The sequence below is a fragment of the Gymnogyps californianus genome, chromosome 5, assembly GCF_018139145.2.
Source record: "Gymnogyps californianus isolate 813 chromosome 5, ASM1813914v2, whole genome shotgun sequence".
In the NCBI taxonomy this organism is placed as follows: Eukaryota; Metazoa; Chordata; class Aves; order Accipitriformes; family Cathartidae; genus Gymnogyps; species Gymnogyps californianus.
The window spans coordinates 1,591,285-1,617,139 of NC_059475.1; the positions used below are offsets into that span (position 1 = coordinate 1,591,285).

The 25,855-nt window shown below is 55.8% G+C and overlaps 1 protein-coding gene across 1 annotated transcript in view; it reads right to left on the bottom strand.

Moving 5' to 3' along the window:
• Nucleotides 1–196: 196 nt before the first annotated feature.
• The window catches only part of MYRF (myelin regulatory factor), a 41,929-nt gene continuing 16,270 nt past the window's right edge, over nucleotides 197–25,855 (bottom strand). The window contains exons 7-28 of the mRNA XM_050896979.1: nucleotides 25,416–25,588; nucleotides 24,943–25,066; nucleotides 16,176–16,371; nucleotides 15,646–15,722; nucleotides 15,237–15,347; nucleotides 14,800–14,890; nucleotides 12,384–12,584; nucleotides 11,604–11,712; nucleotides 10,890–10,999; nucleotides 9,233–9,393; nucleotides 8,642–8,714; nucleotides 8,245–8,333; nucleotides 7,984–8,052; nucleotides 7,210–7,290; nucleotides 5,252–5,337; nucleotides 4,854–5,015; nucleotides 3,706–3,999; nucleotides 3,032–3,119; nucleotides 2,618–2,692; nucleotides 2,380–2,482; nucleotides 1,737–1,811; nucleotides 197–1,474 (exon numbers count right to left, since the gene is read on the bottom strand). Of these exons, the coding sequence (XP_050752936.1) occupies nucleotides 1,388–1,474; nucleotides 1,737–1,811; nucleotides 2,380–2,482; nucleotides 2,618–2,692; nucleotides 3,032–3,119; nucleotides 3,706–3,999; nucleotides 4,854–5,015; nucleotides 5,252–5,337; nucleotides 7,210–7,290; nucleotides 7,984–8,052; nucleotides 8,245–8,333; nucleotides 8,642–8,714; nucleotides 9,233–9,393; nucleotides 10,890–10,999; nucleotides 11,604–11,712; nucleotides 12,384–12,584; nucleotides 14,800–14,890; nucleotides 15,237–15,347; nucleotides 15,646–15,722; nucleotides 16,176–16,371; nucleotides 24,943–25,066; nucleotides 25,416–25,588 (2,635 nt within the window). The 3' untranslated portion in view covers nucleotides 197–1,387. The remainder of the gene's footprint in view (nucleotides 1,475–1,736; nucleotides 1,812–2,379; nucleotides 2,483–2,617; nucleotides 2,693–3,031; nucleotides 3,120–3,705; nucleotides 4,000–4,853; nucleotides 5,016–5,251; nucleotides 5,338–7,209; nucleotides 7,291–7,983; nucleotides 8,053–8,244; nucleotides 8,334–8,641; nucleotides 8,715–9,232; nucleotides 9,394–10,889; nucleotides 11,000–11,603; nucleotides 11,713–12,383; nucleotides 12,585–14,799; nucleotides 14,891–15,236; nucleotides 15,348–15,645; nucleotides 15,723–16,175; nucleotides 16,372–24,942; nucleotides 25,067–25,415; nucleotides 25,589–25,855) is intronic.

The following is a 25,855-nucleotide window of genomic DNA, read 5'->3' on the forward strand; positions in this document are numbered from 1 at the left end:
GTCAGGCTTTAACGTGGAGCTTAGCAGCGGCTCCCTTTGGTTTCCTATGCGAGACGCACGTAGCTCAGCAGGGACAGAATTAAGAGACCCATTTTTTTTATACGGCTTAAAAAAAAAAAAAAAAAAAATTCAGTAGTTTAGCAAGTTAAGAACTTGTAACAGTAAAATACCCAAAATACACTCAACATAACTGCTTTCCGAGAACAGTGACAGCAAGGGCCCGCAGTCGCTGCCGTTCCCCGCCGTTGTGGGAGAGGATCAGCCTCGTCAGTGCCTGGCAGAGATCCGTTAGCCAGGGGGTGCAGTGAAGCCACATCAACGTCCCCAGTGACTCGGCCTTGCTCTGCAGGGCACACCGGGCTTTGCCAGTGGTCTCTCTTCTGCACATCTGGGCAGAGGTGGCTGCGATGACTTCAGAGCCGACCAGGCGGCTCCACACACACTGCGAGAGGCCACACGCTGCAGCCAAATATAAAAAAAACCAAACCAAAACGGGTCCCGTGACACTTAATGCAGGTGGCTCACGGTAATTTTTCTCCCATGGGTTGACGGCAAGTGTCCCCACGCGTGGTTTGGCCTGGGCACAGCCTCAGCAGCATCTTTAGTGGGGTTCTGGAGTTTATCCATCCAGGGCTGGGTCCGGTGAAAGTTAAAGAGTACGGCGAGGCGGGGGGACAGACGGGGCAAACGTTGAAGCTGCGCCTTCTCTTGTTGTCCGCCGAGGACAGTCCGTTTGCGGGTCCTGGGGTCTCCGGGGTGGGGGTGTCTGCGGAGTGGGGCTGCGGGGGATGGCCCTGGGCCAACTAGAAGGAACAGCAACTCCAGTGTACGACTTCCAGTACGTCCAGGCACAGCCTTCCTTTCCAGGCTCAACTCCAGCGTTTCGCGCTTGGAAAAGGCTCCAGTGTTAAGCAATTCCAGTGTTGTGAAGAACCGATGTGGCACATCTGGGACTGCTGGGCCAGTACAGGATGGAGCTCCCATCCGCGCTCCGGGAATGTGGCAGACCCGTCCACATTCAGTCCAGTGTAATGCTTTCAAAATCCAGTGTTGCAAGGGGAGGGCGAAGTGACGGTAGGACACGAGCGTCTCCGTAAGGGAAGGAGAGAGATGTTGGGGGCGGCGTGGGATGGTGGGAGTCGGTGCGAGGTGAGCCCAGGAGATACCACAGGGCTGGTTGTGTTCCCGGGGCTTAGGTCCGATGTTCTGCGTGTGCTGTGCTTCAGTGCCTGCGTCACCAGCCACAAGCAAACCAGCTCCACGCCCCACGCGGGAGACAGGGGTAAGGTGGGGCTGGGGGCTAGTGGAGGAAGGGGGTACAGGAGTCTCCCCAGTGTCACCAGTCCCCCTCCTCTCTCCAACCGGAGGGCACTGGCGCTGCCAGGACTCACTCACAGAGCCAGTAAAACTGAAAATAATAGTCAGTGAAAAGGTGTCCCATCTGCTCGGGAGCAGTGCTGCAGTTGGCTCGGCCCTGTGAGAGAGCGAGAAAAAGAGCTTACAGAGAGGGGTAGGATGCATGCTCCTGAGGGGGGAATTGTGCCTGAATTATGTACTGGGGCAGAGAAAAATCATACCCCCGCTACCCATGTAACTGTGGAAGGCAACAGCCACGATGGAGAGGGCTGCGGAAGGCTCTCGGCACAAATGTGGCCGCTAAAGCTGCCGTGGTCCCGTTGCTCTCCTTCCGCTCAGCCCTGGACAAGAGGAGAGACAAAGCAGCTGCTGGTACTCACCGGCTGTGCTACTCTGAAGTGGTAGGTAAATTCCCGGAAAGACATCATCACGAGAGGCCAACGGTGCGTTGTTTCCTGGGGAAGAAAGTTAGAATAGCTGGGATGAGATCGGGGCTGAGCATCAGGGGATGTTCGCCCAGGCCAGGCTGGCAAGGAAATACACAACCCTGCGCCGTCGAGTGACCCTACGGCTGTCTCTGGAGGAGCACCATCGCCGAGGTCAGCAATCGAGCTGCGCTGAGAGGGGCAAGGAGGCACTCGAGGGTAAGAAGGGTCTGATGCAGGCTCCGCGCACGCAGACCTGCAAAATCCCCCTGAAGGGATTTCAATAGGATGCATTGTGGCAGCTTACAGCCTTGTCGTTTCCCCCCCCAGTCCCGGGGCCCATGCAGAGGGGTCGGATGGGATGATTTCACATGAGTGACCACATCTATCAGGTTTACAGACACCTCCCCAGAGGTTTCTGAGGGTCATCGACGTTAGCCAGCGCAGAGTACGGCTACGTTCGAGCATGAATTCCCTCCAGCAGCTCCTGCGCTGCCCTCGCCAGGCTGCTGTAGTCCCTTCCAGAGGGATGGGTGGTGTGCTGGGATGACACAACGCCTGTGGATTTTGTCCGCCATACCCTCCTCTCCTTCCCTACCTGTATGTCTGTGGCATCGGTGGAGCTGTTCCCGCTCGCAGCATCCTGGCAGGGGTCGCTGGAGACGAGGCCACAAAGGGAGACGGACACAGCGGAGGAGGAGCTGGGGTGACAAGACACAGTAAGACCCTGCTGTCTCTTCCCCAGCTCAGGCTGGAGACACCGTGGCCACGTGGCACAGCATCCAGCTGACTTCAGGGGTACCGAAACGCCTAAGACATGAGCCCTGTCCACTCACTTCATCTCCAGGGTCAGGTTGGTGTTCACGGCTGTGAGCTGGTTGACAGGGATGCGGTAGGTGAAGTTGCCAGTCCTAGGGACACAGAGAGAGCATTAGACCTCACCACAGCACGTCAGGCAGCTGTGAGATGGCCAGGATATAGGCCAAGTCTTTGTTGGGCTGAGACTTCAGAGGGGACGGCTTTCCCAGGCTAGTTCCCAAGGATGAGCTCATCACCAAATGCAATCTTCCCGCACTCGGAGCGAAGGACTCGGAGCCCCAGCTCCTCTGCCCAAGGAGCAGCGCGGGCTGCCTTGGGGTGATCGCAGAAAACGGCCCAAGGCTCCAGGAGCTGCTCATCTGCCGCTTCCCCTGGAGCTCCCGCAGCGCTGCTGCCACCCCAGTGCTGGCAGCCGGCCTCGCCTCGCTCACCTGCATGCGTCGGTGGCCGCGCAGTACTGGGACTGGATAGCCATATTGATCTCCACGATCCGGACGGAGTGCAGCACTGGGCTTGGCCCTGTGGGTGAGAGAACGGGCTAGTTAGGAACAGCAAAGGGATGGCAGCTGGCGTACCCTGAGATAGAAGGGCTGGAAGGGATGCCTGGCACCGAGACCACCTTTCCTCATCACCCTGTCGTCAGAGAGGGGGTCAGATTGCTGCGAGACTGCGCTAACACCATGGCCAGGCACGGAGAGCCAGGAGAACGGGTACCCCAGACTATGCCACTGGCTGGTCATCGACACTCCTTTCTCTCTGCTGCCAGCGTGACCGAATCTGTGCATTTCTTCCTCTAAATCTGATTTAGAAATGGCTGAGCAAGCTGAGATGAGGGTAAAAATGGACATTCCGGTACGGCAGCCTCAGAAGGGAACTAGTAACTGGCTAATACGGCCAGAAAGAGTAGGGCAGCATGGGGGAGGAAGGGCAGGGCCGGAGGTTGAATCTGGCCGCACTGGAAGAGCTGGGGGCAAAGAAGCTGCAGGATGGGGACACAGTGAGAGCTGAGCCAGACAGATGAGAGCCAGGTGGTTGAGGATACCCCAGGAGAGAACCCAGGACCAAGGTGCCGCTGCAGGGAGGGAAGAAGATAGGATCCACCTACCATCCGTGCCGGGATCCTCCGTGCGGGGCCACTCGCTCACCGGCTGCTTGATGCTGCGCTGCTGCCGGGCCTGCCCCAGCGGGGAGTTGCTGCGGGAGAGCGAGAGGTTGGAGATGTACTTGGATTTGCCCTGGATGTGGGTGAAGGGGGAGGAGGGGCTGGCATTGGGGCTGCCGAAGCTCTGAGACCTGTCAGGCGTCTTTGGCCACTTGGTGTAGGAAGTCGCTTTCCCGGTGATGCCCCTGGATTTGGCTTTGATATTTGTCACCGGCAGGAGCGAGGTCTGACTTTGGTCTGCGAAGAAAAGGGAGAGGAAGGTTGTGCTGAGAGGCAGAGAGAGGCTGGCAGCACTCCCGACCTCCGGGACCAGCGCAGAGAGAACAGCTACCAGCTCTGGGTTCGTCCTGTCCCCATGTCACCTTCCGTACTATCCCCCTGTGTGCAGCTGAGGCTTCCCAGCCTCTGTGCCCGAAGGGGCTGGTGGGATCCTCGCAGCAAAGGGAAGCTAGAGCAGGCTGTGGGGACAAAGCCGGGGCACAGCCCTGTGCTCGGGAAGGGCACGGTGCTTAAGGCAAGGCTAAGGCATGACTCCCAGGCTCTGCAGTGACTGCCTGAGGTGCTGTTCCTCCTGCAACGGCGACGATGATGGAGCAAGCGAGCTTGCAAAAGCCCTGCTTGGGCGGCCAAGAGGCAGCACACCTCCTGGCCTGTCAGAACCCTGCTCAAAGCAAACAGAGGAATGAGGTCAGACGGCAAGGTATGGCTGCTCGGGCATGCCGGCCGGCCCAGCGTAGCTTCTCATGACTTCACGCTGGCAAAGCGGGCAGCTCCGAAGACCTTCCAGCCCCCACTTACCCCTGGCAGCACGATCACGGGTGTCTGAACCATGCCACGCGGGCAGCGAAGGCTGTTCAGCCCGGCAGTGCCGCTTTGCCCCGCAGCTGCCTGCTGCAGCAGCTCTCAACCCAGGCAGCGGGCGTGGAGGAAAGCAGGCACATTTTGAAGGGCAGGCTGCACGTCCTTTTCACAACGTGCAGAGGTAAGACACGAGGTGAGACGGGGCTGGGGATACGAGGTGATTGATGCAATGGTGAGGCAGACCTCGGTGTTGTCCCAGCACCTCCTGGGTGCCTGGGCTGGTACTTTACCTGTCCGGTTAGTGGCATGAGTGGGGCTGGTCTCGGAGAGGGCAACAGAGGAGACATTGGTGGGAGCAGCAGAGCAGCACATGGAGAAACACGGTGGGCTGAAGCAGGCTAGCACGCTCTGACCAGGTAAGCCGAAGAGTAAGTCATGCGTGTCCTCTGTCACTGCAGGGCAAACAGCAGGGACACGTGGAGTAAGTCAAGGGGAGAGGCATCTAACAGGAGCAGCACCAAGTGCCCCCGGCATCCCTTCCACAAAACCAGAGCCCCAGGACCTCCCAGCATGAAGACAGCACAGTGCCAGCAAGCCCCGGGTACGGAGCAGCAGCCACGTTCATCACCCTGCACCACGACCCATCATCGCGTGCGTCTGCCAGCCCCTCTGCCCCGCTGCGACCTACCGTGGTGCGTGGGGGTCCTGCCACTGGTTCTGTCCGACGCAGCTGTGGATCGCACCATCTGCGTTTTATCAAAGTTCTGGCTCGACCTGAAATGCAGGAAAATGCGGTGAAACCCTCTACCGTGGGGGACAACGGTGTCACTTGTACGTGAAGAGAGAAGCAGCTGTAGCAGCGAGTGGGGTGACGGGGCCAGGTACATGGAGCAAGAGCGGACGTGGAAAGCGCAAGGGTGAGGAAGAGCACAGACCGGAGTGATCTGGGAAAGGAAAGGCAGGAGAGAGGCACGCAAGCCGTGAAGACAGCAAGGAGAGCTAGGAAATGCCACAGCGGATCGTGTGGCAGCCCCACGTCTGGTAGGAACGAGTCCCAGCTGGTTCAGAGGACACCAGCAACGCTCCCCCGATGCTGACTGTGGAACAGGGCGTACTCAGTGGACTTGATTTCCAACAGTGATCTCCAGGGTGGATTTATGTGCTTGGGTCTCAACGCGTTAGGCTATAACGGGCTCCAAGCACTCACCATTGCCTAAGGGAGGTGCCCCTTATCTCTCGGAGACAGACTGTTCCTCACCTTGTTTTTCAGAAATACACACAATCCCACCCAGATTCATCCCACGTAATTTCAGTTGTTTCACTGAAGCTGCTAAGATCTGAGCTGAGGACACCACAGGCATCTCCAGCGGGTAAGGCAGATGTGAAAGGGGAGGAACCGCTGCCTGGTGCTGTTTTTTCTCTCGTGTCTGCACAAGGAGCCCAGAGCAACACCACCGCCTACAGAGATACGGGATAAACCAAGGCTCTTGCCTTCACGGACTGTAGCTGCCCACTGAGCAGGAATTTTTACTGAGCTCCTAACAAAGATGTTGAAGATTTTACCTGTCCAGACCCTGCCCAGGCACAGGAGCAGGTCAGTTTTATCTGTCTCACATTTTGCTGGTCCTGTACGCATGTCTTGCCTGCCCCCTTAGCATTGCTCACGGTTTCTCAAAGATAAACGGAACTTTCACTCATTCAGCGAAATCAAAATACCACTTTGTCACCTGCAAGACTTATCTTACTACACATATTTCTTTTTCTGGTGAAAGAAGACACAAAGCCGGTCTCCCGCAGGGAATGTGGGCACCAGCCTCTGGAGCCAACCTTCATCCCAGCCAAAAACCTACCCCTATCCCTCATGTTCCTCCACTGCCTCGTCAACACTTCCCATGCATGGCTTTATCTTGCATCCCACAAGCAATTATTTTTTTCAATAGCTTCCTGTGGAACACCCTGATGTGGAGTTCTTAAAAGAACAAATCAATTGTGCCTTCCACCGCTCTCCATGCAGTGTTTCGTTCAAAGGGTGCTGATAAAAGGGAAACAGGCCCTACCTAAGGGAAGTATTTTGCAGCAGCCCCTGCAGATCCCGTTAACTGAGCTGCTTTACAGCTCTGTACCTAACGAGTAACTCAGCCAGCTTTCCCTGTGTCGGTACCTTTCCAAACATTCCCAGCAGCGATGGCTCATAAAAACAAATAATGCAGGGTTTTTTTTTCCTGTCCTCCTCTTGCGCAGTAAGCTGTCCTGTACTTGAGAGTGACCCTCCACAATAAAGCTACGCACATATGAAGAGAGGGTAGGAACATCTTTTTGGCTAATTCTTCAAAGTCTTCATTCTTTTTACATACTCCCTCCACTCCTTTCAGACTGTCTGCTCCTGCTCTACCTGTAGTATGTAATTCCTTTCTTTAGCCTTTGATTAATTGGTTCTTCAATCTCCTAATCCTAATTTCCCCTTCCTGACAGGGTCCATAATCCTTCCTCCTGGAGTCCCACTTGCTGAAGTATATTCATATCCCTTTCTTTGCTTTCAATTTTGCTTAAGATTCTTGGTCTTCTGCGGTGCAGATGGAAGAAAGAAGAGGAATTGAGAGAAGGGATGCAGCAATTAAATAACAGTATAATGAAACAGTAACATACCGTGGACATAGAGCGACCGGGACCCCAGGACCCCTGTGCCGAAAGAGGGCCAGGAGACAGGCAGTGGGCACAGCAAAAGAGCTACAGGACAGTGAAGGGAGACGGGAAGAAAAGGCAGGTCGGTAGGAGATGAGGAGGACAGCGGGGAATGAAAGAGGACATGGAAGATAATGGAAATGAAAAGACAAGAATGGGAAAATTAAAGACAAAGTGGAAACAAAATGGGTTGGATGAGAGATGTAACCAGAACAGGAGGGAGAGAAATAGGACAGGGAGAAGAGAGAGAGAAAAAGAGACTCATTATCTGGTAACGCGTGCTCCCAAAGGAGTGAAGTGTGCCAAAACTGAACGCCCAGCACAGGCTGCCTGTGTGCACGCCTGCCGGGCCGGGGCCGTTCCCCCAGTGCTCTCTCCACACTAAGGACACTGTTGGCAGAGGAAAACTCTTGCCTCGTACAGACTGGTCCAGCCCCACTGCCGTCAGTGGGACGGTGCTGTTTTAGCCCAGCTGAAGAGGCATCCAAAGAACATTCAGACCGGCCACGAGTGGATATGTGAGCAGCCAAACAACAAGGTACTTTCTTTTTCTTCTCTGTTCCTCACTTCTTGCTCCTGATAATTTAACTGACATCAGACTTGGATGTGCGGATGCCTTTGGTTGGCTTTATAGCTCGACTCACTGGAAGCGTGCTTAATAACCCCACAGCGGCTGCTTTTTGTGCTTCAGACTCCCCCTGTCACCACATCCCTCCCACAGAGCCCGGAGGTACCTACCCATCGATATCCACAAGGTCCTCCTCACTGCGCAAGCTCAGCACGTAGAGCGTGGACATGGACACCACACTGGAAAGAAAGAGAGAGGTACAGGCTGAGGTACGGGCATGGGGCAAGGGACGCGTCGCGGTACGGATCTGCTTCCGAGGGATTTCAGCCCATGAAAGAAGCCGTAGGTCCACAGCCCACGGATGGCACGGGCCAAACGGATGAGCTGGAGAGAGACAGGGGAGAAGCAGCAGCCCGGGTGCGCGGTCTCACCTGAATGCCATGATGATGACCAGGGCAATGATGGTGCCCTGCAAGAAGCGCTGGCTGATGCAGGCCTGTTCCGGGACAACCGATGGTGACTGCAAGAGAAAAACCTCAAGATCAGCTCCGGACTTCTTACTGCTCTGGTCCTCGCACAGATCTCACCCAGCCCATCCCAAGTTCTCTTCCTGCTCCCCTGCAAGCCCTGAACCCCCTCAGCACAGAAGCCGTGTAACATCTTCATTAGGCACGGACAAAAAGGAAGGAGAGATCATGGAAATGGGAGCAGACAGGGTCTCTCCCTCTGCAGCATGTGTAAGAAAACACACGAGGACCACGCAGACGACTGTTCTTAGAGAGGCCACCTTCCCCCGCAAGCGTCGCTCCTTTGGGAGCGCTCCCTTACCTTGCTGGCTACTTTGTGGGGCCTCTTTTTGTGGGGCACGCTCCCCGCACGGCTGAACTGGCTTCCCGTTTGGCTGCAAGGAGAAAGGAGGAATGGAGCTGAGCTGTGCCCGGACAGCACTCGAAGCCATTCCCAGGCGAAAATGTGATGCTCTGGTAAGGGAGAAATCTCTGTGTGGCATGACAGTCACAAACCCTTGTCACTTCGTCTGCTCGGGGGTAGGTGCAGGGCTGGGCCATTGCCCAGAGAGCCTGAATTCTGCTCCAAAACCTGCATAAGCTGACCAAGGTCAGTATGATGATTTTGGAAGCATGAGAAACTCTTTGCCCTGAGAAAGCCGCTCACTTACTGTAGGGAAACGTGGAGACAATTTCATACTGGGGTTTTTTGGGCTGGTCTAAGAGCAGGCTGTTGGTATGTGTATGCCAGACCTGTCTCAGCTCCTTGAATCTACCCCAGGCCAAATGACAACTGCCAACACCCCAACACTCCTCCCCATCTCCCCTTTCCCAAACCGAGCTGTCACTCAGGGCTGCCTGGGCTCAAGAGGAGACATCCCTTCTGGCTCCCGTGCCCTCAGTATGCCCGTACCTGAATGCCCCAGAGCTCACGGTTGACTTCATGCTGTCCAGCCGCTTGAGCTTGGCCAGCTTGTGACTCCACCTCTCCAGCTCATCGATGCGGGTCTCCAGGTTGTCTGTCAGTTTGCACAGCTCCTTCACGGCTCCCACGTTCTCCATGAAGATGCGCTCCTGCCAGGGAACAGGTCGGCAGTCTGAGTGGCCTGGCGCGTGGAGGCACTCCTGCAGATCCCATGGATCTGGCTGCCCTGACTGCTCTCCCATGCCCTGCCCCAGGGAAAAGGCTACATAACACCCAGCTCTGGGGGTAGGGAATCATCCAACATGGCACATCTAGATCTCTACAGCCCCTGGGTGCAAGAACAAGAGATATCCTCTTCAGACCCAAGGAAAACAATAAACGTTGGTGCAAAATCCCTGAGGTCTCCTGCTGGTGCTAATCCGGAGAGTGTGTCCTCAGTCACAAAGGACAGACACAAAGTCCCTTGGTCAAATCACGTGAGCAATGCTCCCCGTGTACCCCCTCCCCAGCCCTCTGTCTCTTGCTCTACAGTGCAAGCCGCTGGTGTTATTCTGCAGTGTTATCCAACAGACAGTTGATCCAGACCGATGGAGAGCCCAAATCCAGAAGCCTCTGGAGAGCAACCTTCCTCCTGCAGCCCTTCTGGTAAAGGCATTCCAGCACAAGCATCTCCCTCAGCACAAGCATCTCCCTCCAGCACAACTGCAGCCGCATCCCATGCACTGCTGCCGGCACCGTCGTGTCACCCCTGCCCCTTATCCACCCTCGGGCTCTGCCACTCCGCTTCCCCATACAGAGCTCCCTGAGGCAAAACATCTCACTGGTGGGCCGGTCCAGCACTACACTCAGGAGGATCTTGGACACCATGGATAATTTGTACGAGCAGGCAGATGCCTCTTTGGAGGGCTCAGCTAGAGCAGACCATGCAGCTTGCTGTGACAGGCTGTTCTGCAGCACGCACCAGCTCCTGTTGGAGGGCTGATGCTGAGCTGCGGCCCGTGAAGGAGGGCTGTATGCAGAAACAAAGGACAGCAATGGCCGGGCCCCACGCAGATGGGACAGAAAAGGTCACGTTCACAGCTACTGCTAGCTGGTGATGTAACCGCAGGGATCTAGGCTTCCACAAAGGAGAAACGAGGCACTAAGGTCGGTCCTGGCCATTCCTACTCTGGACAGAGTGATGCAGGAGAGAGCTGGCAGCTTTGCGAGGCTGTCCCCTCGATGTATGCTACGGGAGGCTGTCCCCTCGATGCCCAGAGCAGCAAACAGGCTGCCACAGGTTACGGAGAGGTCAGGCAGCCAGGTGCTCTGGGTTATCTTGACATAACCACCTTATCTTATCTAGAAAGGAGAGATTATGACTAAGAGCCTCCCTACAGGAGGCTGCCAACAAGGAGCCCTTCCTGAGGAAGACGCTGCCAACTTTCACCGACACCAGGCTAGTTCCTCCCTGCTGATGTCTGCCGTCCACCCAGGGCCGCTCCTGACATCTGAAAGACCAGCCAGGTCTGAAACTCATATGGGTGGTGTTGGCCTAGAAACATTTCCCCAGGCATCACAATTTCCCTCTTCCATTTTCAGCTCTGCAACTCCCTCGAGCCAGGTTCAACAGCCTCCCCTCCTGCCCCTTCGGGCTGCCACCGACCTTGTTCACCACGAGGAAGTTCTCAAGGGTCTTCCCATTGGAAAAGACCAGGTCCCCGGTGTCCTTCACAGCTTCAGGGAGGATCTCCTTTACCTCCTGAGCAATGACGCCTGTGTGGAAACAGCACAGTGGGTCAAGGTGGTCCGGGCAGGGCTCCTCCTGCCACAGCTCTTTCTCTGGCCCATGCTGTCGTTGGCAGGAACCCTGTTCGCTGGGGACGACACAAGGGCTGTTGTCCCCTCACCCCAGCCTGGCAGAGCTCGTTGGAGGCCCCGTGGCCTGGGCAGCCCATACGGGCTCAGCACCAGAAGAGCAGAGGCTGTTCAGACAAGGCTGGTTCCCGGATTACGTGGACGGGGTTATTTGCATCACCCCGCCGTAGGGTGTAGCTGTACCCCTGGGGAGAGGTGGGTACTTGGAAAAGCCTTATATCACAGAAGCCCTACAAGCCGCCTGTGGGAAGTGCCATCTTCTCTCCCGCTCACTAAAGAGGGAATTTCATTAGATGCCTAAACTTCAGGTGGTGAGAAGCCCCCCGCCTCTCCTATCCCGTGGCTGGGGGGGCTGCCCCAGGGCAGAGCTGGGTACGGCCGCCAGGAAAGGCAGGGCAGCGCCGCTCGGCACCATGAACAAAACGCCGCTGTAGGTTGCGGGACGCGAGGTCCAGCGCTGCCGACGCACGCGGGTCACCGTGGTGTGACGCAGGGCCCGTACCGGTCTCAGAGGTGTTGTCAATGCCCACCGTGGCCGCGAACTCGGGCTTGTAGTTGTAGTGTACTAGCCGCATACGGGAGATCCTCTTCAGCTGCTCTGTGGTGTCCACCTGGGACAAAACAGACACATGCAACTCCTAAGCGGGGCGTTGCTTCTTAAGTTCCCGTGACTCTGACCCCAAGCAGCAAAACCCACTGTGGCTCATGGTAATACATTTGTGAGACAGCACTTTGTGAGACAGCCCTGAACCCTGCTCAGACCAGCCATGGGGACAAACAGCATTTGCACTGGGGTTCATCTCCAGTTCTTGTCACTGGACGAGTTCCTTGGGCAGTGAAGCCAGGAGAAGACTGAGTCCCACTGCACAACCAGGCACAGGGCAGTTCTCATAAATATGAGACATGATTGTAGCCAGCTTTTCTGGACAGGCACACCCAGCTGAGACGACTTCAGAGCAGAGCTGAGCTTCTCACCCAGGCTCTGGCAAGCCCCAGTGTGCTATCTGATATACTCACCTGTTTCCAGGTTTGGAACTTCTGCTTTTGCTAGTTCTGGCTAACAGTGGAAGAGTCAATATGCCCTAAGAAATGGTGGACAGGCTGTGTTTGGGACAGACAGACTTCTAAGGCACTTTCCCATCTGGTCAGGAGCTCAGGCTGCCCATAAGGACTATGTCAAAATCAGCAGCTGAAACAGGCTCACAAGGACACTCACGCTTTCTGCGGTGCCTCTTCAGACCCCTGATCACCCCAAACCTAGCCCGGTTTGCCTGGCTCTTACCTCCTGGATGTCCTCCTTCACTCGGACGTCTGAAGGGTGCATCAGCGAACCCATGACCTTCACATTCCCATGGACCACGAGGGCTTCATCGGGGCGGTCTGTGTTGATGCCAACCCGGCCGTGGTGAAATACAGTATCAGGGAGCTGCGCCCGCTGCCAGAGCACATCGCTGTCACTCTCAAACTGGCCAGGGTTGGAGGCCTGCGGAGAGACAGGAAAGTGGGGACTGAAAAGCAGTAGCAAAACCAGGGAGAGAAACGCTGCAGCGCTGCCGGGCAGAGGCACTCGGAGATGAAGGCAGAGCGAGGGTGTCAGGAGAGCCCCACAGACCCGTCCCTCTGTGCACGTTTGTGCTGGGTTTGGCTGGGGTAGAGTTAATTTTCTTCATAGTAGCTGGTATGGGGCTATGTTTTGGATTTGTGCTGAAAACAGTGTTGATAATTCAGGGCTGTTTTCGTTATTACTGAGCAGTGCTTACACAGAGTCAGGGCCTTTTCTGCCTCTCACCCCACCCCACCAGCGAGGAGGCTGGGGGTGCACAAGGAGTTGGGAGGGGACACAGCCGGGACAGCTGACCCCGACTGCCCAAAGGGATATTCCAGACCATAGGACGTCATGCTCAGCATATAAAGCTGGGGGAAGAAGAAGGAAGGGGGGGATGTTGGGAGTGATGGCGTTTGTCTTCCCAAGTAACCGTTACGCGTGATGGAGCCCTGCTTCCCTGGAGATGGCTGAACACCTGCCTGCCCATGGGAAGTGGTAAATGAATTCCTGGTTTTGCTTTGCTTGCGTGCGCGGCTTTTGCTTTCCCTATTAAACTGTCCTTATCTGAACTCACAAGTTTTCTCACTTTTACCTTTCTGATTCTCTCCCCCATCCCAGCTGGGGGGAGTGAGCGAGTGGCTGTGTGGGGCTTAGTTGCCGGCTGGGGTTAAACCACGACAACGTTGCAGAGGGACCGTATAGCAGGAGAGGCCGTGGGCAACAGATGGACATCAGAGAGTCCCAAGCTGCTGTGGTGGCCTGGACAGTGCCAGGCACCCTACTGCAGCAGTGTGCCCTCCCCATTCGTGTGCGTGCGAAACAGCTATGAAACAAAGCTTGGCAGAAGCAGAAGCACCCTGATGGCACAGCGGCGTCCTTGCTCCGCAGAAGGGAAACGGGGACAGGGAAGATCTCAGCTGAAACTGGAGGACGTTCATCCAGGTACCCTGAGAAGTGGGAGGGGGGGGGGCTTTTGGGATGAACGGTCCAGGTCACGAGATCCTGGCACGGGTGCCCTCGCCAGCCCGCAGCACATTGAATTACAGCCCTAGGAAGACCTCGACGCTGAGCTGCGGCAGCCCCAGCCTCGCAGGAGAGACAGCAGGGAGCTGGAGAGACAGGCAGGGCAGAGCCAGCAGAGGACAAGCGAGGCCACGGAGGTGCGAGACAGAGCTTCGCAGCAGCACAAGGCAAAGTAGCAGGGAGCCGCTGCCAGCCCTGGGAACAGATCCCAGCCCGCCCTTACAGCAGAGGAAGCCTTGGCATTCATCTGCTGGCCCTGTCTAAGCCTCTCGCTGCAGGAACCAAGGCTATGCCTGCTCTGCTCCTCTCCCTAAAGGAAGGAATATCCTTGCTTTCTTGAGCTGTCTGTTATCTCAGCTATCAGAGCTGTTCCAACAATCCCAACCAGAACCACGCAGGACGGCAGGAGTCCAGGTGACAAGGCTGTTGCTCCTGAGTCCCAAATCCCGGGGTTCTGCCCTGTGTCCCACTCGCAGGTTGAGACGGGGCAGCCCAGGCTGCCTGCAGTTCCCTGCAGTTCTGCGCCGGGCACCCTGGGGGCTGCATAATTCATTGTGAACTTCTTGTCTGCAGACTCTGAGGTCCCTCTGTTTGTGTTCTATACCCTGCCTTCATGTCCCGCAGCTGAGTGCTCTAACAGAGCTCCAGGAAAGTCTGAGGACGGTGCCTATCTCTTCCCGCTCCTCTGCATTCCCATTTGAGTGCTGCTGCCAAACCCCTGTTTGCCGAAACCAGGACACACGTGCAAAAGGTGCTGCCCTGGGAAGGCACCCAATCTTCCTGCACCTATAGGCCTTCTCCCTGCTGCAGAGTCCCAACAACACTGTTCCCTCACTCCCAACAGCTCTACCCCAGACACTGGTCCAACCTTGGGAGGAATGGGATGCCTTCCTTATCCTGCAACAGGTTCTTGCATGCTCTGAGGCTGCTCTGACTAAAAAGGTGTGGAAAGGCTAGAGCCAGAACCCAGGCATGGACAGGGATAGCTACAAGCAAGGCAGGGAGAGTTTGGTGAAGGTGGGAAAGGGAAAACACTGAAAAGCGAGAGGAAGGTAGGAAGATCACCCAGGACATCCAGCACAGGACTCTGGGGCACCTGCAGAGGCTGAAGGAGGAGAGAGGGACTTACTCTGACGATGATGCGCTCAGAGATGTGGGCTGCGAGCGTGTAGTTCTGGTTCTGCGCGTGCGCCTGCAAGGCTACCACGAGCATGAAATACCTGCCAAGAGGGGAGAGAGGTCAGGGTGCCATCCCTGCACCGGGAACTGCCGAGTCTGCTTCCCCTCTGGAGGCCGAGGCCCCAAGCTGTCATGGTGGGCTTGGCACATCCCCTCTCCTTGTGCTGCGGGGCGCAGGCGCTGTCCCCAACCCCTCACAGAGTCGGGGAGACCCTTCTTGGGGCCACAGCGGACACCTCCTTTCCTCCACACAGGCAAAGACGGCCAATTCAGGACGTGTCCCCCATTTCCCCCCTCCCTCCAGCCACCCTCCCCAACCCGGGGACTGGCACATCCCCAGGCCTTGAGTGCCCAGAACGGCTTGGAGAAGGCATCTGTGCTTCTCACCTCTGGTCTGGGTTGGGTTTGCCTTTCTTCCGCATGTTGTTGGCTGTGGTCTCGCTGAAGTGCAGCCGCCCCACGGTGACCTTGGTGACCTGCTCTGGAGGGAGGTTGACCCTGGGGAAGGGAAAACAGAGGAGCGAGTGAGGACACCGCTGGAGAGGAGGTTCTTTGGGGAATGGCCATCTCCTGGCCTGCTCCACCAAGGCAGGTCTATAAACTGGGCACAGAGCAGAGTGGGGAATGTAAAGAGAGGAAAACTTTGCTGTGGGAAACGGAGGACAAAACTGGAGAGTGTGGCACCCACAGTACTATCCTGAGACCTCCAACTCAGCCCCCTTCCCCAGCCCCTTCTGCTATTGCTTATTCCCCAGTAGCACTTCCCCGACACGAACGTCCCCCAGGCAATACTCACGTCACGGGGTTGAAGGGCCGTTTGCTGCGGTCAGACTGCGACTGCTCTATATTGATCGACTGGTTCAAGGCCTCTAGCTGGAGAGAAAGATTTGGGGGTGTGACAAAGAGCGGAAAGCCGAGACCTTCCCCTTCCCACCTCCTCCTCCCCGGCACAAGGCCATTTGTCTGCCCAGCCCTCCTACGACTCAGTACAACTGACGTGCAACACCCAACCTGAGTGTGCTCGTTGTCCAAGCATGGGTGTCTCCCTTGGCAGGGGAGCAGTTGAAGGTGAAAGGATCTTCCCAAAGTGTCTATATACCTCTGGAGTCAAAGGTGAGCGAGAGGCAGCCCTGAAGACACCCAGGCAGCGACTGAGTCCATCTTAGGACTCATATTTCAACATCTGCCTTGTTCTGACCTTCAGCACTCTCCTACACACTCCCCTACAACCTAGCACATGAAGACGTGGTGTTGCCTGATCCCAGCCGGCTGCCAAGCACCCCTTCTCCCTGCTGGATTCGCTGCTGGCCCTTAGCTCCCGCTTGCCTTCACTCCGTGCAGCTTCAGGTAGAAGCACTCTAAGGGTTTCAGGCCCTCGGGGGTCTTCACATACTTGGGATCTCCAAGCATGCCGATGTAGACCGTGACCTGGAAGTGATTCTTCTTCTGGCACACAAAGGCGTCGTCACCCACTGAGAAGTTGAACCCTTTGTCAGCATCTACGCGGTACGTGAGCATCGGGCTGTGGAAAAGGCAGCAGGCGTTAGAGCAGAGCCCTGTGCACGCCACGAGAGGCTTACGCTTGTCGGGGGACGGATGAGCCACACACCCAGAAGCGGAGGTAACGAGGGGTCCGTATGGCACGGTACACGGCCGCATCCCGGGGTGCGGATGCACGTGAAACCACCCCACAGGGGACAGCTCACCTCCACATCCCACCACACATGAACAGCGACGTGTCGATGAGCGGTCCCACCTCGCCGCAGACTGTGAAGGCCACCTCTACTCACACATACAGCCACAAAATAATCCCGCGGCACAGCAGGAGTGTGGGAGGGGAAGGAGGGTTGTGTTGGGGCAGAAGACGACAGCCTCTGATGCTGTCCCTCCCGCCCTGCACTGACGCTGCTCTCGGCTGCTCGCAGGGCTGATCGGCACAGGCAGGCACTGCCTGACACGAACCCAACACCTTGCCTAAGCCCAGGCAGCAACTCATCCTGCTGGGCAGGGATGAGAGTTCAGAGAAGGTCCGTATCTCCTTGAAGCTGCAAGCTTTGCTTTAGGTGGGTCTTCAACTGGAAAGGAATATGGTTGCCGTGACTAGGATTTGATGAGGATGCTGGGGCAACCACCCCTCTATATGCTATGCTATAGTACTTTATACTACAAACATAGTATAGTATGAGCCACAACACAACAGGCTAGCCTCTGCTTTCTGAGTGCTGCTCCTAAAAAGTGCAGCTGCTTAGCCCTGGCTTGACACCCACTGGAGATACCAAGCTCCACAGCCTGCCCAAAGCCTGGAGCAGACCCCTTAATGGTGCTCACTGGGAGAAGCAGCTCAGGCTGACCTGGGCGGGGGTCCCACACCTCCTTCCCGACGTCGCCTGCGCTGGCCCTGCTACCAGGCGGTACCGCCTGCATGCCGGATTCCTGCCGAAATCACAACCACCTGCTCCGGCTGCTGCGAAAAGCTTCCAGCTCCCAGCGGGCACGTCCAGAGGAGGAGGAGGAGGAGGGGAGGAGGAGGAGGAGGGGGCCCTGGCTGCCCGATGAACACACACCAGCTGGGGAGGTTTAATCTACATCTCCTTAATGGGCTGGTTACCATGGGAATGAGGGAAATATGTGGCCTTTGCAGCAAGTCCCCTTTCTCTCACCATCCAAAAAGCCAGACCTGGGCTGGTGGGCCCCCGGAGCGCTGCCCGCCCTACGCGGGGGGAAGGAGATGCCTCTCATCCTGCCTCCCCATCAAGCAGTTCTAGCAGAACACCAAAATCCCATTGTTTTTAATTAAAAGAACTATGGATGAGGTAAAGGGGAGCTCAGCCTAGCCTTTGAGATCAGGCTTAAAAATTATGGAGCGCTCTTCCACAAAAGCAAACCGCTTCTGACTTCCACCTCCAGTTCTTAACACAGACAGACAGACAGATACTGCCCAGAGCAATGGGAGGGGAGGTGGACAGACTGACAGCGATGGATGAGGCAGACCTCAGCAGCCTCTGGGAAGCAGGAGATATGGAAAGGTCACTCTTGCTCTCCCGGTGTCCCTTCCTTTCTTCTGGGAAGAAAGCCATTCTCCCCCCACACACACTTGAGGGGTGAATGTGGATGAAACCCACGGGTGTTTCCAGGCAGCCGTGAATAATGCTGGGATGGCCGTGAGCAACTACTACTCATTTCTTGCACCCGAGGGACCTGGGGCTGCCATGCCGTGCCCCGAACACAAACCAGACGGTGGGAGCAGAGCACTACCTTAGCCCAGAAGCACGAGAGGAATTCCCCTCTGCTCTCGCCCTCCTCCCAGCCTCAGCCCCGAATTCTCCGTCCGGCTCTTCTTGATGGGGAACCGTGGCTTGGGCTGGCCTGAGCACCCTCCGCGCTCACCCCAGTGGTGCCGGAGCCCTCCCGACTGCTTTCACCAAGACTCGCCTCTGCCTGCTGAGCTGCCTCCGTCTGCCCAGGACCCCTCAGCATCCACCACTTGCCCCACTGGTTTTTAATAGAGAGAGCAGAGGAGCGGGAGGGACTGACTGAACTTCCAAACCACGGATGCTTCCAAAACATGCTCTGGTTAATGTCACTCAAACTGACGGCTGCTAAACACACGTGTTGAGAGAGGGGAGACAGTCAGGCTCCCCTTCCTCTGTCTTCTAGAAATGCCTGGTCCCTCCAGAGTTCCCTTCTCAGAGGCTCCTTTTCTCTGAGTTTTCCCGACGGCTGTGGCCGGTGCATCCCCCAAAGCAGGATCCCTGCACTGGAGTAGATCAGAGGCAAGAAGCTGCTTTCCAGGTATGAGAGAAGCCATGGATCTCCCCAGCCCTCTGCCTTCAGCCCATCACCTCTGGCCGAGCCAAGGAGCCGCTCTCAGCTTTCCCCGCACTGCAGACAGCGCGCAGGGCGGTGTATCCCCTGGATCTCCTGTTCCAGTGCTTTTGCACTCTCACGTTGTAAATCCTACCTGAAAGAAGCAGCAAACCCACTCCCCTACTGCCGTGTGGCGCAAGAACATCACCGCCTGCGGCACCGTAAGGATGCTAGTGACACGTATATAAAAAAAAAACCAAACCATCCTCCCCTTCATCTTAACCCACAGGGACCTTGGAGTCCCCACCACCCTGCCCTGGAGCCCGTCCTCGGGCAGCCGGCTGGCAGCGTGCCCCTCCTGAGACATGCTCTCTGCATGGGCAGCTGCCCTCAACGGGGCGGTAGGAGAAGGAAGGGCAGGCAGCCCCGAGGTAGAAGCGGTTCCTGGGATTAGGGATGACACCGGCCCGCCGACAAGTCAACGGCCTGGGGGCAGCTAAAGCCACGCTGGCTTTTCCCAGGGAGAGTGCAGGAGGCAGAGGGCAAAGTGTCAGGAATAAAAGGTCTGGGGTCAAACGGATTATTTTAGCCAAAATGCTCCCCCCTGACAAAAGCAGATTAAGGCAGGACTTAGAAGGCCAGGATCAGAGGAGAGGAGGTTTCTCCCAATCCGAGTGAGGGTGAGAGGTTACAAACTCCCCGCAGCCACGTCTGGCATCCACACTTAAGAGGAGCAGGGAGCACCCTCGCCCTCCACATTAAAGTGCAAAGCAAAGGGAAAGGCACTGCAAGGAGAAACGTGTCTCTGATGAAAAGGGAACTGTATTGGGATCTGTGGCCGAGAGCAGGATTGCCAGAGGGATGCTCACATGCCTCAATTGTTTCCTCTCTGGAAGAAAAATCTCCCCCATTTCTCTCCTCCTTCCTTCCAGGTTCCCCAATACCTCAGCCACTCCTAAGACATAACGTCTGGAGACCCCCTAATTCAAGGACCACTCACTAATTCCATGCAGTCCCTGCTTTGTTTCTCTTCCAGGATACAAACACCAGGATGGAGGAACCTACCGTTGAGCCGCGTGACGCTGCCGTCTCACCCAGTCCACATGAGACGGCACAACCCCACCAGTACATCCCCGGCTCAGCACCGTACGTGGCCCCGTCAGCTGCCTGAGATACACTCGCAGCATGAGAGAGTGAGACCTCGGTGATCCATCACCACGGGATTCGCCAAGCTGGCCAACAGGGCCAACGCACTGCGTTCACTGAACCCAAACCACATCCAGCAGGACTGGACCACGTCACACTGGTCTCCATCCCCTTGGTGACATCCAGGATCTGCAGCACGGCCAGGTTTGGTGCTGTTTATAAGGACACTTCTTCCAAACGAGGAGTGCAAGCCTGAAAGCTCAGGTTTAGCCCGCAGAACCTGAGCTTCAGGGGGGAGCACACGGAGAGCACCAGTTTGCTTGATGGGAAGGGAACGGCACCAGCCCAGTTCCCAGGGTCAGAGCAGCGAGGCTCTGGCCTCAGCATGGAAATGTTCCTGTTGAGCGCTGCACAAGCCTTCGCCAGCTGCCTTACCTCAGCCTGTAAACAAATGGGGAGAGGGAGGAGGGAGCCTGCTGGCATTTATCAAAGCGCGCTGTCAGGGAGATGAATTACTCCTGCTCCCAGGAGTAAATTAGTGAACTGCCTGGTTCCAGGCCTCTTCGGCACCGCTGCTGGAAACCAGCTAACCCTTTTGAAGGTTCAGTGAGTCTAAAACCACAAAACCAGTGCAAAAGGCCAAGAAGAAATATATTATCAATAAAACTAATCCAGAGACTTTGGTCTCCTTCAACCAACACAGATTCCTCAGCCCACATAAGCAAAGCCTAAGACACAAGCCCAGCAAGCCAAGACACAGATTTCCAGGCACCTCCACTCGAATCCATGCAGCAACCTTTCCTTCCTTTCCTCCATTTCCTTAATCCAGCCTACTTGTAGGAAGTCTGCGTCAAAACTAAATCCACGTAGTTCATACGAGCCCGGCTCCCCTTTGCTCTTCGCCTGGCAGAGGGCTGCTGCAGGGCTGCTCCACTTCTCCACGCCTGCCTGGGGACGGGGAATCTCTTGCCATTCATACAATAAAATTCACTGTACAGGTCTCTTAGAAGGCAGAAAAAGCTACTTAGGAACTACAGAATTAGTTCCGATCCCCGCTATGCTGTCCCCATCTCATCAAGCCATGGTAACGGCTGAGAAGGAGCCTGGCTCCAAGATACAGCCCAGAACAGCAGAAAAAAGAGAAATGGTTGAAGGGCCCCTACTCTGTAGCTTTCTGCCAGGAAAATGAGTGAACGGAGATGAGATTTTCCACATATTCACAGACACAAGATACAAATACGATCTGATGTGACAGCTACACTCACTGCATAAGAAGAGAGAGCTGCTAAATGGGCTTGAACAGTGCTGATGCAAGCTGGAACAAACTCTCACAGGGGTGTTGATCATCACAAACCATAGCAGAAAACTCTTCTGAGGAACAAAAAACTGTCAGCGATGGTTACTAGTGGACTCGATGATCTTAAGGGTCTTTTCCAGCCTAAATGATTCTATACTAAAGGACCTAATTTTGTGTGTGCTAGAGGAGGAGAACATGGAATACCATTTAATTGTATTTTTTGCCCTGTAAGATTATACTTAGCATGGAATGTTACACATAAATCCAGAGGGACAAGCATAAACTATTCTGTATAGGTTCCAAAATATATTAAATAAAGTACTGACAAAGCAATTATTCCACTAACCCAACAGAAAGTGTCATGCCTAGATGCAGAAGCAGAGCTGGATCTCTCCTGTCCCGCAGTAACCACTGGCCTGGCTTTCTCTGAGGCAGAACGGGAGAAAGCACTACAAAGCTGAAAAATTCCCCTCCGTGGAGGCTGCGAGCGCTTGCCCTGCTTAGTGGAAATGCTACAGGCTGGATGCAGGTTCCTTTTCCTTGCAACAGAGCCGGGTGGACCTGCAGAGACGGCTTTTGAGAAGTCAATCTTCTGCACCCTCCAGGGCACGGAGCTGCTCTTTGTGTGCAGCAATCGCTATCAAAACACTGACAAGCTCTTGACTACCATGCTGGGGTAAGAACCTGAACAGCTTCCTACCGTCTCCCCTCCTTAACCTACCTTCCTGGTCTCTTTTCTTAAGAACAAGAGTAGGAAAAATCAGATGATTCAAATTGCTGGGGCTGTGACTAGGTTGTGGGCACCTGGATCACAGGGGAAAAAAAAATATGTTCCCTCTAGGGGCGGGAAATTCTAACAGCACACATAAACTAGGGGACAGCTTCCAGCAGAAAGCAGACGGGGAATGGCTGGTCATTGCTTCATGATCTCCGAGGAAACTAAATTGTGGAAATACTCATGGATCTCGAAGAGACACAGATGCCTGCTCATTTGCTGAGTACACCCAAAAGGCAGAAAGGAAGGAGAAGACTCCTGCCTGCTAAAACATGAAGCAGTCAACCTAAAAAATGCCATTATAGAAGAAGGAAGGGAAGATCGATCTTTTAGTGTTTCTCGTAGATCTATTCTGGCACAGTGCTGTACCAGGAGAACTAAGCGATCTTCCATTTAGAAAGAGATGTAGGTTCAGCTGGCACAGGCTCTCCTAGAGCTACCTGGCCTCGAACCCACCGCAAAGGAGGAAGACTCCACTGAGGTAGCGTGTAACTAAAAAGGAATCGATCAACCCTTGACCTTAACCCTTAATTCTGGTCAAATCCAGCGCCACAACAAACTGCACGTGGCTTCCTAAAATCTACATGAAGTCAGTCAAAAGGAATTTATTCATTACACAACGGGATGATGACCTAAATGCCACAAAACTAGGTTTGCTCTGGCTTTCGCCCTAAATCCTAAAAGCAGGTATTAGGCAAGTGATCCCAAGCACAGATCCAAAGAACACGGCAGAGCAGGGCTGCGTTTGCAGAGGGTCAAAGCTGTGGTTTGCGGCACTCCAGCAACTTCTCTGGGCCCAGCAGAAAAAATTGTGTAGTTTGCCAGTCTGCCTGTATGATAGCGGGGTGCACGGCACATCTCTGGAACAGGGACATCTGCAAACGGTCCGTGACAAGCTGAAAGAATTGTGACGTGTTTCAGATGAGAAACCGTTTACCCAGCGCAGGTAAACAGTGAGATGGAAGGAAAAGGGGGACTCATTATGTCAAAGAGAAAAGCGAGGCCGTGCGAAAGGTCTGCTCCTACGATGCGCAGAGCTCTTTGGACCCTGCTGACTACACAAGGTGCATTTGTGCTTCTGCCACAGAGTGAAAGCCCTGCGGAGATTGATGGTGGAAGAGAGGCCACTCCGGGGACCGACAGGCTGTGACCAAGCATTGCCCGAGTTAGAGAAGAGGGGTTCGCTTCTCCTGGCACCTCCACTTCTCAGAAGCCCTTTGACACGGGGCAGAGATACTGAGGCTCACAGCTGGAGGCAGTACTGGCAGAAAACCAGAGTCTGGGAGAAGCAAGAACAGCAGCAAAAGCCAAAGGTGGCTTTGTCAGGTAGGAAAATGGCAGCGTCACAACTGCGCAGTGACGCCCAGGCCCTGGTTGAAAACCAAACAATAGAGATGACGTGTCCGGACAGCGCTCAGAGGAGGTGGGAGCTGAATGCAAACACTGCTCCGTGCGGGAAAGCAGGAATTGGGGACCGTGGCCTGTGCACGCTCAGCGAGAGATGGTCAGCTTCCCCCGTCCCCCCGGTCTACAGAAAAGCCAACTGATGGTGGAGAGCAGGGGCAGGGCTGCAGGACTGGACTTTGGAGCTGCTCACAAGTTCCCAGAAGTAGTTGATATTCCACCTGAAGGTGGGAGATGCTTCCTTTATGGAAACAGTTTAGTAAAACAGAAGTAATCACCTCCCCAAATTACCCCTCTCCTGCTGTGGTTGGGGAAACAGCCATAAACACAATCTTTGCAAACGACAGCACGTCACCAAAGTCATAACCAACTCCAACAGCCGCTTCTCCGCAGGGGAACAACCCATAGCATGCCCCAGTCACCACCAGGCCTGCATTAAAGATGGTACAAGGACTAGGGCTGGCTGAGCAGGAGATCCGTGTGCAGGAGGGCTGGGGCTTGCAGCGGCAGCTTCCCGGCACATCACAGATCCTACTCTGCCTCCACGACTGGCCTTGCCCGGGGTCCTTGGCTCCCATCCTGAGCACCATCCAGGCAAGGTGTGATAATCGTCTTGGGTTATTTGGTATCACAGACAACAGAGCACCCCCTCCTCCGTGTCCCCCGAGAGGACCCCTACCAGCCACTGGCTGTGCAGAAAGAGGAGGAGGGGAAACGGGGGGGGGGGGGGGTTCGTTTGCTCGGCGAGCGGTTCCTGGAACCCAGCCTGCTGCTTGCCAGCTCTCTGTCACCTCCAAGGAATGCAGGGAGGATCCAGAGCGGTTTCCTCCTGAGCACTCCTCTTTCCCTAAGCAGCTTTGTCCATGCACTGCCTCCACCCTCCTCTGCCCCAGCCTCTCCTTCCAGCTCCCAGCCCCACGCAGCCCCCCCAGCCCCCCTTCCCACCCAGCCGCTCTCTGCTCCCCCATCTGCCTCGGCCACCCCAGCTTTCCTGCCCACCCACTCCCCTTGCCTCTCTGCCACCTCGCTGCCCCTCCTGGCTTCCCAGCTTTCCTCAACCCTTTCCCTCTTCCTTTCTTTTTCTCCTCCTTTCCTCCTCTGCCCATCAACCACTCCCACTCCTCCTCCTCGGGCTCCTTTCTATGCTGCTCTCGAGCTGCGCCGAAGTGGCTGTAGATGACCTCCAGTCATCCATGCTATGCATTGTCTAGGAAATCGTAATACTTATTTTAAAATAATCCTGGACCTTGGCAAGCCTGGGCAGGAGGAAAGGGCGCTGCTGGTCCAAACCATGCTCAGGGCAAGGCTGTATTTGCCAATACAACGCGCCACGGCCGACCAAGGTCTGAGCGGCTGCTGAACTGCCACCAAAGCTCCTGAACTGCCTTCTGCCGGCTCCTACCGAGCCAGCCCCATTTCTTAATCCTCCATCAACCCTGCACGAGTGCCGAGAAGTAACTTTCCCAATGGCAAAAGGTACAGCGGAGAGAGTATCTCCACCACAGCGCAAGCCAGCAGACATCGGCAGGTGATAGGAGAGGACAAGGGGGAGCCCGGGACAATCCTTGTCCCACCTTTGAGTACGATGTCCCCAACCCCAGTCCCTCGCCACCGCTACGCAAAAGGTGAACCTGACTTTCTCCAAGGGTGGATGAATTACTCACAGTTCTTTGTAGTTGGCGTCATACAGAGTTGCCCACTTGTTCTGTTGGTGCGGCTGCCACTTTATAGACTGGTAGTTGGGATCCAAGTAGGAGCCATTCAAGCTGTCGTTATCTTGAATCAGGCCTGCGGTGAGGAGAAAATACCTGTTTCAGTCACTCCGGCAGAGTGCCCAGCTGGGTTAAGAGCGCAAGGAAGCGACCGGCATTGCCTGCGCGGCCAGCCTGAAGCTTGCCTCCTGACTGCCAGGGCACCGCCACGGGCACGAGATCTGGGCCAGGATAAACTCACCGCCCTGCTCTCCTCCTGGGGGTCAAGCCGGGGTGAACCCCACCGGTTGGCACCCTGCAGTGCCCACGCACCCTCCTCCCAAGCACCCTGGCCCAGCGGGGTGCCCGGGCTGGCAGCAGGGGTTTGCATGCTGGGGGTATTAAGGGGAGGGGGACGGGGTGGGAGGGGGACAAAAACCACATACCTGGTGAGAGCGCTCCCGGCTGATGCCAGGGAGGCGTTTGGACTCTGTCAGGGTTGAGTGGCACGGACCCCATACCTGGCTCCTGCTTTATCAGCCCGTTGAGCATCTGTGCATTGAGGGTGTTGGGGGGTGACTCGGAGTGTTTCCGCTTCTTGGCAGGGTGCACCGGGAGGCTGCGGAGACCCGCGGGAAAGCAAAGGCTGAGCAGGAAAACAAGAGGTGGGAAGGTAACAGCCCCACAGCCCGTGACCAGGAAAAAGCTGGGATCTCAGATAAAAACCAAAACCTTCGTGCAAGGAGCCACAGGCTCTTCCAGCGCTACCACCACCTTCGCCCACCAGGCTCTGCCCACCCACCCTGTGACTGCCAAGCTCTGTGCCAGCCCTGCACTGAGCCACATCTTTGCTTTCCTCTTGTCTGTCCCCACCACCCACCTCCGA